General features: G+C 32.7%; 3 protein-coding genes across 4 annotated transcripts in view; all 3 read left to right on the top strand.

The window, feature by feature from the left end:
• Positions 1-1,762, top strand: part of LOC103472789 (H-2 class I histocompatibility antigen, Q10 alpha chain-like) — an 8,932-nt gene extending 7,170 nt beyond the window's left edge. The window contains exons 13-17 of the mRNA XM_017307618.1: positions 149-199; positions 543-560; positions 709-738; positions 1,133-1,168; positions 1,374-1,762. Coding sequence (XP_017163107.1) covers positions 149-199; positions 543-560; positions 709-738; positions 1,133-1,168; positions 1,374-1,417 — 179 coding nt within the window. The 3' untranslated portion in view covers positions 1,418-1,762. The remainder of the gene's footprint in view (positions 1-148; positions 200-542; positions 561-708; positions 739-1,132; positions 1,169-1,373) is intronic.
• Positions 1,763-3,566: 1,804 nt separating this feature from the next.
• LOC103472788 (H-2 class I histocompatibility antigen, Q10 alpha chain-like) lies at positions 3,567-15,731 on the top strand. Of its 2 annotated transcripts, XM_008422622.2 has the most exons (15): positions 3,567-3,694; positions 6,049-6,321; positions 6,425-6,715; positions 7,037-7,321; positions 8,484-8,612; positions 9,297-9,326; positions 9,454-9,483; positions 10,607-10,657; positions 11,754-11,810; positions 12,262-12,312; positions 12,795-12,824; positions 13,594-13,623; positions 13,760-13,789; positions 14,451-14,486; positions 14,611-15,731. In XM_008422622.2, exons 1-15 carry the CDS (start codon positions 3,640-3,642, stop codon positions 14,646-14,648), a joined length of 1,416 nt encoding a protein of 471 aa, XP_008420844.1. In that variant the 5' UTR covers positions 3,567-3,639; the 3' UTR covers positions 14,649-15,731. The 2 variants fall into 2 exon arrangements, with proteins under 2 accessions (XP_008420844.1, XP_008420847.1); XM_008422625.2 differs by lacking the exon at positions 12,262-12,312.
• An 889-nt stretch (positions 15,732-16,620) lies between these two features.
• Positions 16,621-21,251, top strand: part of LOC103472823 (ATPase family AAA domain-containing protein 2-like) — a 16,254-nt gene continuing 11,623 nt past the window's right edge. The window contains exons 1-5 of the mRNA XM_017307297.1: positions 16,621-17,040; positions 18,261-18,352; positions 18,789-18,817; positions 19,188-19,281; positions 19,658-19,727. Of these exons, the coding sequence (XP_017162786.1) occupies positions 16,879-17,040; positions 18,261-18,352; positions 18,789-18,817; positions 19,188-19,281; positions 19,658-19,727 (447 nt within the window). The 5' untranslated portion in view covers positions 16,621-16,878. The remainder of the gene's footprint in view (positions 17,041-18,260; positions 18,353-18,788; positions 18,818-19,187; positions 19,282-19,657; positions 19,728-21,251) is intronic.

The raw sequence follows: 21,251 nt of genomic DNA, 5'->3' as shown, positions 1-21,251 counted from the left end.
CAATTATAAAAACAGATTTCACAATGGGAATGCACCTAAAATGACACATTAAAAGAAATGCTTCTGTTGTTTAGATATAATACATTCAAAAACATTTAGCAGYAGTGAGTTTGGTATTTACTGTCTGTACTTGAATCTTTCTATGTAGGTCAACCAGWCAATGTTGCACCTGAAGAGAAAAAGCCCCTCATTGATGGGGGTAAGTTTTCTGTTCATTAACCTTTTTAAATTCAGAACCGTCATCCAGTACTATTCCACAACACATTCAAAACCCTTTTCTGTAGAAAGGGGACACTTAAGGTTCTTAACACATGTGCTTTTCAAACAAATKKACTTTTCCCTTAAATACAACAGTGGCTAAGTTTCATAAGATTGATAAAATTTGAAATATAAATATTTAGATCCATATTACAAGTGTAATTGTAATCCCTCTGCTTTACAAATATAAGACCTACATTTCCACTAAATAATGGAATTTRTAAATATTTCTGTGTTGAATGTTTTAARTGTTTTTTWAAATATATTTATAAATTYCTCTGCAGACGGAGCTTCTAATCCAAGTAAGTAATTTATTTMTTTGCCAATCCATTTGTGAATCACCTTAATACTCTGTAGAAAATACAAGCATCAGGCAGATAAAGATGTTTTKTTAGGTTACTGAGCTCTTTATTGCTACAAAGATATACTAACATATATCTTTATTTTTAGGTCTAAGTTCTGAGAACTCCTCTGGATCAGGCAAGTCACACCCCATGATTTTCTACACTTTAAAATTGTATTTCTATATGAAATTTCTTTCAAATCCCAAAGTGTAAAGCCCAGATTTTCTGTGGTCTTGAAAATTTTTACTGTGGTTTTCAAGACCACAGTAAAAATTTGTTTTATTTTTTTATTTAGAGTTGTTTTAACAGACGTCCAACTTTTTCCCTGCTTTGATCACTTGAGTATTAAAACTATGAACCACTAAGACTTTCTCATAATAGAGTTGAGTGTAGGATAGATAATCACTTTTGTCAGCACAAAGGAAGAAAAAGAAGCTCATAGTTAGATGAAGACAGGGAAAATATGTCTTATTTTCTTAAAAGTATTGAAGAAGTTGATTTAACATGAACATATTCTGTGTATTCTTTAGAACAAACCAATTCAACCCAAGATTCTGGTGCTGATGGTAAGTAACTTTACAAAAATGTAAACTTTTGCTGTGCACATTTTGTAAAAAAATAAAATAAATAAATAAATAAATTTATATATATATATACACTGCTCAAAAAATAAAGGGAACACTTTAACATTTAAGTGAACACTGAAGTGTTCCCTTTATTTTTTTGAGCAGTATATATATATAATAAAATAAACACCTTTTTTTCCTTCAGATTCATCTCCTAGTTCCAACAGTCAGAGCGATGAAGAAAAGTGAAACGAGTCTGAGTAATTAGCTATCTCAGTCGTTTGGAACCAGATTATAAAATGGCAAAAATAATGAGAAATAAATCATGTTCCCAAGTTATCTGAGGAAGGAAAAAATAAGTTTTCTCCTAAATATATTTACTAAATGTTTGGGAATGTGTAGTAAACACTAAGGACAAAGTAGTCAGTAAAGATGCCACTACCTAATTAGAAATAAGAAGAATTGGAAAGATGAGTATATTCAGGTTTTTGTCTTTTCAGTTGACGTTACACTGCAATGTATAAATGTAAAATCTTCTTTTTCCTTTTGACAAATCTACAAAAATCCACCCAACAAAAGACAGCAAAATAGTAAAAAAAAAGTTTGAAGTGAAAAAAAGACTGTAAGACTTCAAAATAAGAACAAATACTGCAGTGTGAGTTTTTTTGTAGATCTATAATAAATCAAACTCACAATTTGAAAGTATTTTGAGTTAGCTAAGCAGATCAAGTTTGTTACAAGATTACATAAGCTATTTGTAGTAATCTATGAATAAGGGAAGTTTAGTTATTCTCTTTTGGATCTTTACAATGCTTCATGAATGTGTTTGATTACTTTTTGAAGTCTGTATTACATTACTGCTTTAAAAGTTTTTACTCTAGTTTTTAGGGCGTTTTTATTTGTATTTTGGGACTTGAAGGGCTTTTAATGACTAAATATTTTCTACTGTATTTGCACTGGTGGTACAAAGATTGATTTTTTTTCTTTGTCTAATTGTGACATTCTGAGCAAAGAATAAGTATTTACAACTTTTCTCTAATGATTAAATCACCAAGTTATGTATGCAACTAGATGTTTACGTAGAATCTTTGAAGTATCTTTTAGATCATCATATTGTTACGTTTGCTACTCGGTCTGTTGAGATTTTTTTTAAAAATGTACCTTCATGTAACTGTGTTTTCTATCTGAATAAAACAAAGAATTATTGAAGTTGTTTCTTTTTTATGATGCAAATTTATTTTTACCCAATGAACTGTAACTGAGATATATTTCTATAATAGTTTTCTTCATCCCGTCCAGATTATTTACAAATGAGAAGGTTTGTAGTTTATGTGAAAAGATGTTTAACATTTTTTAACAGGGCATAGATACATCAAGAAAAGAAGTTTTACATTGCACAAAGATTCCCAGAGTTCTCTCAGAGTGCTCCCATCTCAGAATAAAAATGGCTGCCAATGTGTCCCAGCTTGAGAGCGGTTCTGTCAGTTGCTAAGATCGTCTGAATTGAGCTGAAATGCAGAGATAACAGAAATTCTCATCATGGTGTGTTTGACCCTGTTGCTAGGTGCAATGCTGTCTTTTGGTTCCTCTTCTTCTATTTTTATTTACTTCCGCCAACTGGTAAGAAGGGTGTATCAAATATCACCCTCCAAAAAATCTTGTCATCCTGTCATATAAAGTCTAAAAAAAAGAATATGGCCTGGTAACCTTTACTTTTTGAGACTGAAATAAATCAATAAGGTCCACTTTGGCAATGATTGGTTGATACACAAAACAAAGTAGGAGACAAAAAAATCCAATGCACCCCAGAAATCAGTTRACAAAAATTTACCAATGAGTCTCGATTAAGAGTCATGATGGGATATTGAAACTATGCAAGAATGCATTAATTGCACAGACTCAACATTTGATTTTAACTTGATTAATTATAGGCTATAGRTATAGTTTTGAATCTAAATCTTTTTTGTTTGAGTTGGATTAACTTTTTATGTTTTTTGATTTTGTTTGTTTGGCTTTYCTGTGGTCCCATCTAATTCTATTTTTATGGTTATTTGTTTAAATAATTAATCTGAGCTCCCTCTATATAAAAAAAACTTTATCATGCTACAGTTTGGATTGATTATTGTTTGTAAAATATGTTTTAACACAAAACCTTGGAGTCTTAATATATATTATTTATGATAATATATATTAAAAATTTTTTAATGAAATATAGTTGTTTCATAATTTTATTTTCTGTGGCAGATGTGGAAGTGGTTGGAAAGTGTGTGTCTTTTAAAAAGGAAGTCAAAAGTTCTCTAATTTATGACATTCCCTAAAGGCACATTGGTAAATCATTAACAGSAACCTACCATAAAACACAGAGAACATTCTAAAGAATCAGCTTTTGTAACAAACACGGAAAGGAGCGCCGTCRAACAGCCGAAYATAAGKGRTTCTCCACGAAGAGCAGAACCTACTTTGGGTTCAGAATGTCGYTCCTCGCTGTTTTGGTCCTTTTGGGGACTGGAATGACAGTGAACAGCGGTAAGTTTGAGTTGTTTTTSTTCTCYTTTGKTTGTTTTTTTGACAATTTTAAGTTTATTTTTAWAAGTGAAAGCAAAATTGTGACATTTGTCTTMGTAACTGATTTTATGTGCTATTGCAGTTCTAAGAATGGTTAAGATTTACCAATGTAGASTTTGTTAATAAAATAGAAACCTGATACTGTAGAGAAAGGTGGAGCATCTCAGGTAACCAAAAAAAAATCACCTAAATTCCAYCTTTTGTGCTTGTTAAATAAGAATGCTGATGATTAATAAAACAAATCTAGAATTTCTAAAAAGGTGAAAACCTAAAAGAAAAATCATTGAGYCCTCACCTGTGATTGGCTCAGAACGTAATAGACTGAGTGGTAAACAAGGGTGCAAAGTACAAAATGTAGCTGTCCTCATAAAGTTATTGTGGCTTTGGCATATTGTTTCTATATTTCATGTCCTTGTCTTTTATTAAAAAAGAGCCCACATCCCTCCATTATAGAGCCCTGTGCAATATAAAGGGTATTTTTCTTACCAACAAGTTAGATAACACAACAAAGRTTGAGAGGCAAACACAATTACTAAATGATGTTTGTCAGTTGTGACAGTGTGACACTCATATAGTTGCAATAACTTAGAATAAATATGATAAGATGTTATAAGTGACCTTTGTTACTCTTGTCCTCCAGTCTCATGGGTTTTATTGTCTCAAGTAGRAAGATAAGTTTAATAAATCTGTAAGGTGTGTCCAAATGCTAAATCGAAAGTACATCRTCACATTGAAMATTTCCTTAAACCAGTATCAYAGGATCTGACCTTGGAGGGTTGATTAAAGTTGATTTACAGCTGTAGAGTGKACAAGTTTYCTGCCAAAGTGAGACCTCTTGAAGCTTAAAGATCTTAGTCTTTGTGATATCTCTTGCCGTTTTCTTACTATTGTATTGGTGACTCTGTTGTTTATCTCTTACAGAGGGAAAATTGATTTTATACAGTATTTGAAATTCTTGTAGGTTTATTTATTTTCTTAGGAAAAGACTTCCCTCATGACACCAGGGCTCCATTTCAGAAAGCAGGGTTAACAGGCCTTGATAAGAAGGCAGATATTCTGAATAAACCCGCTAGGCTCTGTGATACTTAAGAATTTTGGGTTTCAGAACAGTGGATATCAACAAGGTGACTAAATTCTGGGTCAAGTAACCCTGAGTTAAACCTGAATGTAGAGGAAGCCCTCAATAATGAAACACAGATAATGCGGTTCACAATGACAAAAGAGAAAAAACAAGCCTGAAAGTGCACATTTCCCACTGATTGAGTTAGAGGAGAATCCCAAAACATATTTAACAAAAAAAAAGAAATTCTTCTGCAAAATAATAGCAACAGTTGTGATTCACTTATCCCACTTTCTGAAACGAGGCCCAGGTAAACAATGCACCAGCAATGGTTAAATTTAGCCTTTTGTACACGGCAGTTTTACATTATGTCTAGTTGTTTGTGGTTGCGTTTTCATAAACTATAGACATAAATGTGAATAACATGCTTAGATCTAAAAAAATCAGTCTATAATTTGTGTGATTTGTTTTCTGTTGCTCTAAATGACATAAGATCTGTTTCCAGTGATTGTGTAGTTGACCTCTGTTTTGATCAGTTTACAATTATGAAGCAGCCAAGAAATGATCTATACTTGGTACAAAACAAACAGTGTCAGAAACCAACACAGCAAAATGTGATGTTAAAGGAAACTAAATAAGAAAAGCCCAATATTTGTCAGAACATATGYAMAATAAGAGGTGATGAGACTTATGACCTCCCCTGATTTAAGAACAACATTTCTATGATAAAGCAACTACTTAATAACAACAGAAATGACTTTAAGAAACTATTGCTTGTGTGTGTACAGATAAGGGTTGAACACACAGCCTTGAGGTGCTCCCTTGTTTGTGATAGTCTGTTTTAATATTCTGTTTCTATGTTAAATTAATGGCCCCACCCGATTCAAGATGTTCTGAACCTTATAGATGATAAACTGTGGAAATTTTGAGGTCAGGTTTTTTGGTTGATTTATTTTTTTCCAACTTCAGACGTTCCATTTCTGTGAAAGCATTCTTCCCAATTCTCTGTTTCAGATTTGGCCTTAAGACAGATTAATGTGTCAGTATGTTAGAAAATATTTTTTGTAGTGTTGACCTRACTTATTTAGAAATTCAATTTGTCTAAACCAGACTTGAATATAATAAAATGGAAAGACATTTTTTTACAAAGATTTTAGCCTAAATATTGTCATTTCAAGAAGGCTTGAAGTAATAAATAGTCGCTGATATTATAAAAGTAATTCCCACCTTCATTTTTCTGTCTTTTGTCTTACAGAAAAGCACTCCCTCACCTACATCTACACGGCCTTCTCCAAGCCAGTGAATCTCCCAGGGTTACATGAGTTCACTGCTATGGGTTTACTGGATAAAAATATGATTGACTACTATGACAGTGACCACCAAGTTAAAGTTCCCAAACAGGACTGGATGGAAAAGCATCTTGAAAAGGAGTACTGGGAGAAAGGCACCCAGTCCAGAAAGAGCAAGCAGCAATGGTTCAAGGTCAACATCGACATATTGATGAAACGAATGAGACAGAATAACACAGGTACATCTTAATTATTCTCAGAATATTTATTTGTCTAAAAACTAAAGAAATAAAATCTTTTATTTCTTAGTTTTTAATTTATTTATCTTATGTTTTCTTACAGATACCCATATTCTCCAGTGGATGCATGGCTGTGAGGGTGAAACTCAGCCTGATGGGTCGATGAAGTTTGTCCGTGGGATGGACATGTACAACTACGATGGAAACGACTTTCTGTCCTTTGATGACGACAATCAGGTTTGGGTTGCTCCCATTCATGCAGCAAAAGAAACCAAGAGGAAGTGGGATGAGGTCCAGGTGTTGAAGGAATACACCAAGGGCTACCTGGAGAAAGAGTGCATGGAATGGATGAGCAAGTTTAGAGGCTTTGGGAAAGAGCAGCTTTTAAAGGCCAGTAAGTATAACATAATCAGACATTTTCACTAWTCTACATTTAGTTTAATCAAAAATAGTGAATTCATTCAGTTTTTGAGACACAAAATAAAGTTTTTTCTTTTCTACTAAATCAAAGCATTTATCTAAAGATCTGAAGGTGTATATTTAAATTAGAAAGATGTTTGTAATATAAGGTAATACTTTGTCAAAGTAATGTAGCATTTATTTCTATTCTGTGAGGTTTTTTCCATATAGTTAAATTGATAAAATAGAAACATTAAAATAATCTAAACAATGAATTGCTTCCCTGGTAATGCCACATTTCATTTTGTCTTTCAAGCTCCACCTGAAGTCCACTTGTTCACACGAAAGGCCAACATTGAACAAAACATTATCTTGACGTGTCTGGCGACGGGCTTCTATCCAGGAGAAATAATCCTGGAGATCAAAAGAAATGGTCGTGTCCTGACTCCAGAGGATGGGTTGGTGACCTCTGGAGTTCGCCCAAATAATGACGACACCTTCCAGAGGAGAGATCATGTAGAGATTTTAAAGTCTGATGTTTCGGCCTACATCTGTGAAGTCGAGCATCTTGCCTCTAAAAAGCATGTTAATAAGACATGGGGTGAGAAACTTGTTGTTGTACTTCTATATCTAAGCTTACTTATTTAGTTCAGTTCAGTTCAGTTCAGTTTACTTTACTTTACTTAGGTAAATTATCAACATTAAACAGAAAACAATCCTAATCAACAAACCCATAATTTACCAAAGAAGGAATAGGCTGAAGCCAAAGCTTATACTTGCCTACCCTGTTCACATGCTTTGCAGCCTTAGCAGTTATAAGCTAAATTCAAACGAGAATCGTTGGCTGGTTGGTCAAGTTCAGTTCTCATTCAACACCCAGCATACTAAAATGATTGCCACTGTGCTAGCTCACAGTGAATAAGAGAAATAAAAAAAATAAATGAACATTTAAAACGTATTGTAACTCATAAAATATGAGTATATGTATATGCTATAAGTAAAATTACATTAATGTTAATATGTTTTTTGGTTKTTTTTTTTAAAGACATTTTTCCAAAAGTTTTTGGGATTATGAATATGTTTACTTATTTATTTTCTTTAGGGCTTTTTTCAAGCTACAATTTTGCCATGTCTCTTTCTTTTTGTTGAACGTTGAACACTAACTAAATGAAACCTTCAGTGCTTTACAAGTTTGGGATTTGTTTGTGTCCTGGTAGATAGGTTGTTGCTTTTAGAGCAATTTTGGCAGCACGTTAATCCCTGTTTCATAGCTTACTTTAGTTAAGAGTCCAAAAGTCTTAGAAATGATTTGTAGCTTTTTCCCTACTGATTGTCAGAAAATGTTATTACTGTTTGATTTCTTTAGATCAGAGCATAATAGGTTGATTAAAAAAAAAAAATTGCCTAGTTTGTTTTGTCTGACGGGTCCTACCTCAGATTGTGCAGGTTTGGGAGTGAAGTGTGGCCAAAAAAAATTGATTTCCGTTTTCCAGAACAAGTGATCAGGTCATGATTTTGCCAATGAAAACTGCATTTTATATTTACTTTGATTATCTCTGAAAACAACATTTGTTTGATGATCTGAAACATTTAAATGTGAGGGAAGACAATGGTAGAATAAGGGGAGGATATACTTTCTTTTTTACAGCACTGTAAGTTAAGTTATTTCATATATAGCTAAAGTTCAAGTGGTCCCATATAAAATTCCACACATTATGTATTGAAAGTGAACTAAATCTAATATGAAATTTGTTTTGTTGTAGAAAACCCTTTTGTAGAACACAAAGGAGGAAAAATGGACATCATCATTGGTGTTTCTGTTTCTTTCGGGATTATGGTTGTGGCTGTTGCTGTGACACTTGTCTACCTTAAGCTGAGGACAAACCRACTTGGTAAGATTGTTTTACACGTCTCTTGGAAATATATAATCGATGCCTCCTTACATCCCTTTTGTTAACTATGTTTCATCTGCATCCATTAGAATAAAATACCTGATGAAAATGTTAATCAAAAAATGTAAAAAGTCATTGTTAAATTGTACTAAAACTCACATTTACACCAATGTACACACTAACTGTATAGTATTTTCATTATGCAAATAAATGGGTCTATTAAATTTGTTCTTGTCAGGTACAGAGATCTCTATTGTTTTATTATGAACTAAATGAGGTACCAAAGGTCAAAGTAAACAGTCCATAACTACATTGAAAAGTAGTTAATCTGTTTCCTTTCTTCATGATAGCATATCATGAGGTTTTAGATTCATTGAAGTGTCACCCTCACCAAAAAGCAAGGTACAAGATTTATCAAGAAATCAAGCCTAGTATTCATTTCTTTCTTTGACCAGAAAAACCCTGAAAACCTTCTAATCATTTTCATGTGTACAGTTCAGATATATTTTGATTATTTTGATTATTTTACTTAAATAGTATAACCCTGAGTCTTGCTTTGGGACAACCATAAATGCTGAGCTGGAGCTTCTAACAAAAGTGTTAAAACAGTTCTAGTATTGACGATAGTGAAATATAAATATTTTGTTATTGAATGTTTTAATAAATATGTGTCTTCATTAATAGATTGTGATGAAGAAAAATCTTCTCATTCAAGTAAGTACTTAATTTCAATGCATTCATCAATCACCTTAATACTCTGTCAGGCATATTAGGATGATTTTTGCAATTACTGGACTGTTCACTGTTCCTAAGATATACCAATGTATGTCTTTATTTGTAGGTTTAAATTCTGTTGCCACCTCTGGATCTGGTAAGCCACACCCATTGATTTTTTTTACACTGAAAAATGTTCTGTCAGCAATTTCCTATAAAACCTTAAGGGTAAACCATAGTCTCATATACTTTGATGTAAATGTCTCATATAAAACGGTGCCCAGGAAACAAAGTGACTTTTTTAAATCAGAGTTGTTTTTTACATGGCAGACATTCATTTATTCCTAGGCTCTGCTCTGATTAATCTTAAGTGCTGAAACAAATTTCTGTTTGGTCAAATTTATTCTAATAGAGTTCATTGCAAGATAGATAATTACTAGACTTGCCACATAGCATCATAAGCTCCTTTTTTCTTAAAAGTAAAAAGGCTTTAAGGATACGTTAAAGCATATCAAAATTGGTCATTTGAAAATATTCATCAGTATGTTCAAAATAAATACAGCACTATGCAAGAAGTTTGGGTAACACTTTATTTGACGGGTTATGAATAAGCCTGTCATGACACCATCATAACATGACATAACACCTGTCATGAATGTGAGTAAGGTAAGTCTTCCTGAATATTTATGACTGTTGTCTAAGTGTAATTCTGTAAGTCATGACAGTTTTAATACAAAGTTGACAACTTGACATTTACCAAGAAATCATGATCTGACATGAATTTGTTATAAAAGTATTACTGATTACACATTAAAAATTATGTAGATTTATGTTCTTAAAGCTAAAGTTTAATCAATAATACTTTTATGACAAATTTATGTCATGATTTCTTGGTCAATGTCAAGTTGTCATAACAAAGATATTTTTAATAATGTCAACTTTGTATTAAAAGTCTCATGATTTACCGAATAACACTTTATGACAACAGTCATAAATATTCATGAAGACTTTCTTATGTTCATGAGATGTGTTATGTCATGTTTATGCTGGTGTCATGACAGACTTATTCACAACCCTTCAAATAAAGTGTTACCAAAGTATGACAAACGAAATAGAGTTTTCACTTCATGTCTTGTATATACCTGTCCGTGAAGACAGTTACTCTGGCAAGCAAACTTAGTCTTTCAACAGTGTTAATTTTTTTATGATGTTAAGATAAAAATATATAAAACAAATTTTAGGACATGAATCCTGCTGTTTATAATTGATATTTGTTGTAGATGAAAATGCCAAAGATGCAGAATCAGCTGAGAAAGATAATCTGCTGCAAAGTAAGTGCTACGTTCTGTTCAATAAATTTTGTTTGTGCAAAATAAATTCACAATAGTCATTGCAGAGTTAATTCTGTAAAATATTCTCCAATTCTGATTGATCCAGTTATGTTTCTTTTAAATTAAGAAAAATAATTGAGTAATTTTAAAATGTCAAATATCAGATCCAAAAATGTACTTAAAAATTTATGTAAAGTACATTTTTAGGTAAATTTAAAGTAAATATGCGTTTTAAATTAAATACATTTCTAGAGTCATAATTTTGTTTTAGCCATAGAATTTAAACTAAAGTATTGTTATCTTGAAGTCTCAGTTTGTATTCTCTCTTTTGATTTAGTTAAATTTTAGTCACCTAAGTTTACTAAATGTTAGTAAAAATGTGCGTCAGCATATCAAGGAGAGTAAATAATCATCTTTGTGACAGAGACTTTGCATGGTGCACCATGAGCTCTGAGTCTGGTTGTTACTGACATTTGTGTAGCATTTATAAAAATATCTTATATACGTAGTTTGTATTAAAGTTGCAAAAACATTTCCCAATAAATTTGTCAACAACAACCTTAAAATCTATGGCAGCCTCCTTTCAATCACATTATACAGGCCACAGTTTTAGATACAGTACATAGAAACATATTTTATTTTATATTTGAGCAATCCATTGCCAACACTTATATTTAATTTCTTGCTTTTAAACATAGACTAAAGGATATTTTTGTAATGTAATGTAATGTAACAAAATGAACCCATTGCTGATTATATGTGGGTAGATGTTGTAGTCTTCTTTCTCTTGGATCACACTTGTAGCATTTTCAGGCTAACATGAATTGTTCCTAATGTTTTGTCTGGTGTAATAAAGGTTTAACTATTCAACTTATAGTGTGACAGTGATCTTATCCAAAAAACAAAAAAGTGCCTTGTGAAATTATTGGAGAAATTGGATCAAATTACTGTTAAACTGAATGCACAATTGGAATGCACCGAAAATAACAGATTAAAAAAAATATGTTTATGTTATAATATTACGTTACATATATTCAAAAACAGGTAACAGTAGTGAGTCTGTATTTACCGTCTGTGTTTGATTCATTTTGTGTAGATAAACCAGTCCTTGATATAAAGAAACCTGGTGAGAACAAGCCCCTCCTGGATACTGGTAAGATTGTTTTTCCAGTACTCTTTTCAACATTCATGCAGTCATAGCATTAAATCAGTATATAAAAACGCATTCTCTGTCGGACAGGGGACACACGTCTGTGTTTCCTAAGCAATATGCTTTTCCTTCAAATGTATCTTTTTCCCCAGACATGTCTGTGACTAGACTTTTCCCATAGCATCATAAGCTCATTTTTTCTTAAAAGAAAAAGGTTTAAGGATATGTTAAAGCATATCAGATGAAAATGTTCATCAGTATGTTCAAAATAAATACAGCACTTTGCAAGAAGTCTGACAAATGAAATATAGTTTTAATTTAATGTCAGTGCAGACAGTAACTCTGGCAAGCAAACTTAGTTTTTCAACAGTGTTATATTTTTTTTATGCTGTTAAGATAAAAATATATAAAACAGATTTAAGGACATGCTGCTGATAATTGATATTTGTTGTAGATGAAAATGCCAAAGATGCAAAACCAGCTAAGAAAGACAATCTGCTGCAAAGTAAGTGATACGTTCTGTTCAATAAATTTTGTATATGCAAAAAAATTGACAATAGTCATTGCAGAGTTAATTCTGTAAAAAGTAATTTAGTAATTCTAAAATACCAAATGTCAAACTTAGGATGCAAGTTTGACTTTAAATATGTATTTAAAGTACATATTTTAAGTAAATTTTAAATTACATGTTTATTATTTTGTGCTACATCCCTCTGCTTTACAACTACTAAGCCTACATTTACTTAGTATCCGTGGGACAAAATTACAAATAGTTTTTAGTTGAGTCTTTTGAAAACTGTTTTTTGTTGGGGTTTTTTTTGCCTTGATAAGTCCTCCAGTCTAATTATTATTTTTTTGCTAAAGATAACTCATTAATTACCTTACTACTATGCCAAACAAGAAGCAAACTATTTATTTTTTTGTTTTATAAGCTTATATAAGTCCTTATATGTATAAAGATACACCACTATACGTCTTTATTTGTAGGCCGAGATTCTATGATCACTTCTGAGTCGGGTAAGTAACACCCATTGCTTTTCTAAACTTTCAAATATTGTTTATCTCAAAATTTTCTATAAATCATATGGTGTAAAAAATAAATAAATAAATAAATAAACAGTGTACAACATCAGTCCATAAGGTTGGTTAGATACGATCTTCACTTTCAGAAGCTTGAGAGTATAACATTTCAGGTAGTGGATAAAGTAATGAAATGTCTGGTAGAAAACTCTTATCCACTTACTGGGCACCTGTTTCCAGCATTTACTCATATTACATATTGATCTGTAATGTAACCAAAAATGTTAGTTAATGAAAAGTTATCTTTAAATGTCTCTGATTAGGCTTGAACACTTTGATAAAATGTGTGTGGCTATGCTAAATATTCATGGAAAGTTCCTTTGTAATGAACCAGCTATACTATAGCAGAGAAAAAAAAGGAAGAGGTGAGCAGTCCTTACACAAGGGTGATTTACAGCGCTAAGGCCTCCTCCTGGATTTCATTGATTGATTGATGGAGCAGTGTGTTTGTGTAGATACTAGTAGGACCATAGGGACGGGCACAGGAGCTTGATTTATTTTTTTTCACAGATTATCTGTCTCATTTGACATTGTCACAACATAGTTATAGTTTTAGCTATTTTTATGTAAAAACATATGTTTTTATTAAAGTTACATACTGCGGTTTTAATTGTGTTATGAAATTGATTATTCAGTAATTTTAGTGAACATAATATTTATTTGCAAGGATTTGCTGCAGATCATAACTTTGTTTTTGTATTAATAGATTCCACTAAAGACAGAGCCTCTAATCCAAGTAAGTACTTCATTTCTTTGTGATGCATCACCTTACTACTCTGTTGAAAGTGATGCACTCTAATATGGACATTTTCTTTAGAATACTGAACTGTTTATTGGTTCAAAGATATGTAAACACATGTCTTTCTGTGTAGGTCTAAATTCTGAGGATTCCTCTGGATCAAGTAAGTCACACACATTGATTTTCTAAATTTTGAAACTGTTTCAACGTTGAATTAGGGAGTGTGGCCAGCAGCAGCTTCTTTAGATTTAAAGTCACAAGAGACCCTAAAACAGCTCATTCTGGAAGGAGCTCAAACTAGTCAGAACTGACCAAACCGAAACCTCATTATCTAAGAATGATGTTGTAAAAAAACAAAAACAAAAAACAAATAAAAAAAACATGTTTTGCATAGCTCACAAACCAATCCTAATCTGTTCAAAGAAGTATAATAAGTTACCTTTACATTTGTGGCTTGTGCAAATGAAAGGGCAGACTTTCATCAAAAATAATTAAGAATAATAACATGGAAAACTTTAAACAGAATTCAGAAAACTAAGAGTTGTGTCTCAGTGATGCATGGTGACAAGCTTTCAGTTATGACCTCTGTGCTTGTCTATATGGTTCATTAGCAAGAGTTTTCCTGTGCAAGGATCAATATATATTATTGAGTAGCATATGAGGCAGCTTTGGATTGAAATATGCCTCAAAAAGCACATCTAAAACATTTCTGCATCTTGCAGCTTGGCCAATGATGTACACATTCTGTTAATAAACTTTATAGAACATCAGCTGTGTGCACATGTCCAAGTCGTGAACATGAACACATTTTCTGTATCTTTTAGGACAAACCAATCCATCCAACGATTCTGGTGCTGAACGTAAGTAACTTCACACTTAACATGTTTGCTGTGTGTTTCAATACAGAAAAAACTTATTGTGCTAATTATGTTTACTGTTTTGTAAAAACCATAATGTAACCCAATTTTTTATTTACTTCTGCAGTGGGCTCATCTCCTAGTACCAGCATTCACAGCGAGTGACACGAGTCTGAGTAGTTCACTTTCTCAACTGTTTGGAACCAGATTTACCACAATACATAAAATAATCATGGCATGATATCGTATAGGAACTTGTAAAATATACTACTTAATGATCTACATGAAAAAAAAAACTGAATTTGGGCTAATTCAGTCTCTGCTTTATGTGTAACACTGATTGTCTCCAGTTCCAATTTAAAAGAAATAAACTAGTCAAATTCTTGTAGAAATTGTGAAACTGAGACAAGTTTTCTTTTTGTTCAAATAAAATAAATAAAAAATAAACTGTGTTCCCTGGCTGATCTACAAAATCTGACATTTAAAACCTACTTACAGATAGAAAGAATTGGACAAATGATTATGTTCAGTATTAATATTATTTAAGCAGACAAAATACTACTAAACTATGTGACTTCCAAATAAAAATGTACTTCAATGTGATTTCTTTTTGTAGACTTGAAGAGTAGAAATAAAACTTAGAGTTTGAAAATACGTTGGATTAGCAAAGTAAAATGTATTTGTTTAAATCTKAACTCTACATATACTACTTGCTCCCATCTATGAATTAAGGGATTTCTTTTTAAATTCATTTGGATTTTTGAAATGTTGAAAAAAAGGTTTGTTTCATAAATGTGTTCTTTTAAACATTTGCTTTAATGAGTTGATTATTCTTATTTCTTATTTTCTATGGTCTCCATTATTAATGGAATACAAGATTGTTCCTTAAAAAATAGTCTTTCCAAGTTGTGTGATAAATGGCATAAATGTTTTCTACATTAAATTGCACCTGTGGTACAAAAATTACAGAAATAATCTTATTATGTATGTCAAATAATAAGAATATGAGCAAAATATTGGCATTAGCGCCTGGCCTCAAATGGTTAACTCATGTTTTTTGCAATAATGCAGTTTTTATTTTTTATTTTTTTACTAATTTTACTGTATCACTTATGTGATCATATCTTTACATGTCTCCTATTCACTGGTCTTTTGTGAGAGAACTTTTTCAAATGATTTAGACTTCTGAACAGAACACTACTGAATACTGAAACCTGTGTGTTTTTGTTTCCCTCTGAATAAATAAATMAAAAATATTCTATAAGTTGTTGCTTTTTTCATGTTTATGTGAAGTTTTGTATCATTCTGTCCAGTTTTTTAAGTTTTAGCTAATATCAAGATGATGTTAAAAAATTCTAAGTTTTAAAAATATCTATAACATGATGCTGGGGGTCTTAAAAGAAGCTTTATTAGCAGGGCGTAACTACCAGAAGTTTAATCACCATAGTTTTGACTTTGGACTTAATGAAAAGTTCCACTGTACAGAAAAGCGAAAGGACAATTACAGGGCAGATGAKTGCTCTAACTCAGCTTTGCATAAGTTCTACATAAGCATAAGTTCTAATATTTGTAAATGATCAAATATTGATTTACAAGTGTGCATAGTATGTAAGACTTTGAAATAAGTTTCTCTGATTTGATAATAATTAAGAAAAACACATTTTATTTGAGCTTTTAAACTGGTTCCAAAATAGTATGCTTTTTTCTAACATTGAAATCAAACAGTGTGACTTTTGAAAATGATTCACAGGTGTAGATGTCCCTTTAGCATTTAATAAGTCAAAACTTTTTTTTTAAACAAAGCTTTAATGTAAAATTTTATTTTAAGTTAACAGTAAGATCCCAGTTATTTCAGATGATACATGCATAATGTGAAAGGCTCTGCACAAAACACAATTTCCATGAAAGATTGGTGAAAGTTGGATTGTTTTGATGGCAACTTATCAAAACAATCATTAATTTATTAATTTACATTAGTAAATTAATAAATCTGGATTTTTAATGAGTTGTAAAACTATACGTAACACACAGAAAATACACCACTCATAAGGTAGCAATATCTGTTTCTCTATTTCAAGCCTATTTAAAACCTCAGTTCCTTACACACACACGTGCATTACGTCGTGACGACCACTAGGCGGCGGCAAAACTCAGCCGTTTGAATGGACTCGGGTTGTTGGGCTCCGAGAGCTTATCAGGCTGTCTGGGTGTGTTTGACTTTCTGCTCTTCTCTTCAGTCACAGTAAGACGGTGACTCTTACATCATCTCTGCAAAACATCTCTCAACAGGTCGAGGTGACAATGTCGGTGTTTGCTCGTTTTTTTTTCTACTTTTAATACTTTAGCTCGTAAGCTAACACATTAACCGTCTCCGGGTTAGCGTTTGAGCGTCACCATGGTGACGAACCGTGGTCGAGCCAAAAGCAGAAGGGATGTAGTTCGGAACCGCAAGCTGAAAAAGAAGGCAGCCAAGGTCTCCAAGACACCCCAGCGAGGCCGGAAAGAGACCAGCATAAGGACAGCGGTGACTCGTTCAAAGACGAAAAAGCTTCCCAAAGTCAGTGTGTTAATATTGCTGCATTTTTTAAGTTTTTAATTTTTAGCTGTTGGTCAGAACGAACCAACCAACGAAAGCAAAACAGGAAATATAAATCTTATAAAAGCATTGCAAAATATTATATTTATATAAAAAAGATATATAGTGGGGTATAAGAAATTTTCTCCACATGTAAATGGTGTTTTTTTTCTTAATTTTTATTTGTTGACAGTAAATTGCTTTAGCTCTGTTATGATCCACTATGTTTACATAACATTTTCCTTAATTTTTTCTTACTTGTTTTCACCTTTGTCTGCTTACGAAAGCGTTTTCCGCTTCTGTGAGTATTGAATGTATAGTTTATATTAACATGAAACATTAATAAACACAACAGTAACTGATAACATTGTGTTTTTAGCTTGGAATGTTTTAATTTCTTTAAGAGCATAACTATGTAGCTATTACGTTTGTTTTTAATATAATTGCAAGATTTTTTTCAAACATTTTCCTGTATTTAAATTTATTTTAACGGAATTAATAACTACTGCTTTAAAAACTACGTGAATGTTGATGTTTTGAAAACTTAATAGCAGAAACTCTAATTGATTTTAATAAATAATGTTCAACATCATTCAAATTAATTTTGCTGGGTGTGCTAATCAAATTAATRAAAAATACAAACTGAAACTGAAATCAAATAAATAAGAAATGCAAACTGAAACTGAAAATCAAATAATTATGCATAAAAGATTCCTCAAAATATTAAATATAAATCTGTAAAATTTTATCCAGCTTTCTTATTTGCTGTTTCATATAACTACAACAAAAATTGTATACCTTTTATATCTTAATTTTAATGAATACATGAAAAAATGTGCATGTTTCAGGTCAGTATTGCTCTTTTGTTTTCTTTGTGATTATCTGACTGACTGGTTAAACAAACAATTTCTAAAGGTGTTGTTTAATATATTACTTCTAGTAATTAATGGACAATGTATTTAAAGTGTCAAGACTTCAGACAGATCTCAGTGCCAAATATCACCAACAGTGTCGGATGAGAAACAGGGGAGGGAGTAAAATGTGTATTTATTGCAAGTAAAATGGTCGTAGCAATATTTATCAATATTCTCCACATGATTTACTGATACAGTTACTGTAGCCCTTAACAACCGGCATTCTGCTATTCTGTAATACATACATGATTAACAGTAACAKATACTAACCTATGAAATGTTCTTTAGAGAGTTCCTTCCAAGAAAGAAGAAGAGAATCGCACTAATTCACACACACGTGATGAAGAAGTTGCAAAAAAAGCTGCAAGAAAAGTCATCAGGTCAGACATACAGGACTTTGTTATATAAAAATATAAAAAGTTAATCAGTTTTTTATGTTGGAACCCCAGTGTTCATAAGATTGCTTGTAAAAGGTTTGCTTGATGTAGTTTATACGTTTGATGAAGTTGGGGAAATATTCATTGACGCTTATACCAATATTTCTGATTTGGTTGAGTTTTTTAAACCTCAATCCTCAGACTCCAAAAATTAACATTTTTAGCACCAATTCTAATAATCAAATAAGTCAATAATCATTGTTTGTTCTTTGTTCAGACAAAGAACAAACAATGTTCTTTGTCTGAACATTGTCTGTTCAGACAAATAACAAACAATGGCATGAATCACAAATGATCTAAACTATGATGCTAGTGTTTATTGTTTTCTTCAGCTTTTCTTTTCAGTTTCCTTATAMAGATGTTTGTCTTGTGTTGACAGGAGRTCTTCAAGACTTAAGAACCTTACAGGTAAGACATGTTTTTTTCTTACATATTAAATATAAGTACTGCTAAACTTTGAATTCAATTTAATTCATATTCAAATGTACCCTATAAATTCCACAGGGAAATTAAATAAAAGTTATAACCTTTGGAGAAAAAGTTGTAACATATGTTAAAGTTCTAATTCAAATGGATATTTGAATGAAAATCTGTCCTCATTAGTTTATACAAAGCTCAGTTTAGCATTTTATTTCTTTTTATTTTATATAAGTCCACATTTTGATTTATCCAAATAAATCCAGAGGTTTCCTCTTGGCCTCCTTCAGTCTCAGGTATAATACATGGATTAGTTTTACATGGAATATAGAATCTAAACACATACATGTTGTCATGTAAGGAGGTAAGAAGAATGGGATCAGGAAGAGTCCCAGGAAAACCACACCGACGACTACATACGAGGCCTCCAAAAAGTTTGACGCCATCAACAGCAAGTAAGACGACTCAGTAAAATAAACAGGAAGGATAACACTGTTCAAACAACTGCATCAGTTTCATCTTGATGCAGTTTTTAAAATGACCTTAAATAAAAATGAATAGATATTTTTGGTTTATTCATTTGTTTTTTTAGCAGTGAAATGTGTGCAGATGTAATATGTGTGTCTTTACTCGTGGACTTGCCGGGCAACAAGTCTTCTTTAAGAAAATGTTGTTTAATGATACGCATGTGAACGGTCACATTTATGTTTAATTGTTGCTGTTRTATTGGTTATTAGCGACAGTATCTTATGTTGGGGAGGAAAATAAGACTGTGACAAAAACAGATTTGATCTTCAATATTCATACATCTTGATTATCATTTCTCTGCAGCCACGGAGACCAGAAGGATACCACCAATCAGAAGAAGAAAAAACGACTGATTAGGAACAAGAAAGATGGAGTAAGTCTGGACTAAAAACCATCAACATAATTATTTATTTACTTCATTTGCAGCCACCGTAGAAGCTTCAACCTTCAGTTATTTCTAGTCTTTTTGTAGTAAATGGACACAAAAAAGTCTCATGATAGAATGGAACCAAATTTGCTCATGAAATAATATTGGACTCTATTATTTAAGAAAATATTATCAACTTTATCTTCAGTTTTTTATGTTTAATTTGCAAACATTATTATTATTATTGTTATTATTGTTATTGTTCTTGTTATTATCATCATCATTATTAGTAGTAGTAGTAGTTTCTTTTTAATGAAAATATGATGCAGCATAGTGGTAATATCACTTGCATACTTTTAATTAATTTTGTTCTAAGATGTTAAAAATGGAACCAAAGTCTTGAAACAATTGCAAAGTTTGAATTGGGTGACTTTCATAAATAAGTCAACCTTTTCTGTATGTTTTTGAAGAAGCTGCATCTGAACGCAGCTCCCAGCAGCTCCCAGCAGCTCCCAGCAGCTCCCAGCAGCTCCCAGCAGCTCCCAGTAGCTCTCTGCAGCATGGGTTTGTTTTGACAGCATGCTCTCATGCTGTGTTTACATTCTGCAGCAGCTTTAAAGCCCCGGTTCATGCTGTACTCAGTCTGTATGGGTGGGCACCCTGTCTTATCAGCTCTCTGTGAGGGAGGTGCACCCAGCTGCACGCTGACTTTCCTCTCTGCTCACAGCTCCTGGGGAGGAGATGACAACTCTATCAGCTGCCAACATATTGGGGGAGGGAGAGGGGGAGCAGCTGAGAGTGTGAGGAGCATCAGAGTGTGTTTATGTGGTTATGTCACAACAGGTTGACAAAGTTTAGATCTTCTTGGTTGTGAGGCATCGTTCTCAACTGGTGTGCACTCATTTCTGTCAATCCCTCTRTTTTATCCAACTGAAACAGCAACAGAGAGCAGATTTCACTGAGATATAGTTGTAATCAAAGGTCCCATGTGGAAATCAGGACATGGGARGAGTGCCATGATGGATGAAAATGCTTAACCAAGGATTCAGCTGTTTATCTCTCCTTTTTAGCCTCTCTAGATGTTGGAACTGAGGCATCCTTTACAAAGTGTGTAAACCCATTTAAAAAAAACACTGTTTCTGACAACATGTCAATAGACTCCCTTGTCTCTCGGAGTTTCTGTAAATTATTACTATATTTGATTTCACTGAGCTGTTGCCTTGCATCAAGAAGGTTCTGGGTTCGATTCCCGGCCCCGGGTCTTTCTGCATGGAGTTTGCATGTTCTCCCTGTGCATGCGTGGGTGTTCTGCGGGTGCTCCGGTTTCCTCCCACAGTCCAAAAAGAAAGACTGTCAAGTTAATTGGCCTCTCCAAATTGCCCCTAGGTGTGAGTGTGTGTGTGCATGGTTGTTTGTCCTGTGTGTTTCTGTGTTGCCCTGCGACAGACTGGTGACCTGTCCAGGGTGACCCCGCCTCTCGCCCGGAACGTTAGCTGGAGATAGGAACCAGCACCCCTCCCGACCCCACTA

Source organism: Poecilia reticulata, linkage group LG11 (assembly GCF_000633615.1).
Source record: "Poecilia reticulata strain Guanapo linkage group LG11, Guppy_female_1.0+MT, whole genome shotgun sequence".
NCBI lineage: Eukaryota > Metazoa > Chordata > Actinopteri > Cyprinodontiformes > Poeciliidae > Poecilia > Poecilia reticulata.
The sequence above is the reverse complement of the archived record's forward strand: the minus strand, read 5'-3'. Positions and strand labels throughout refer to the sequence as shown.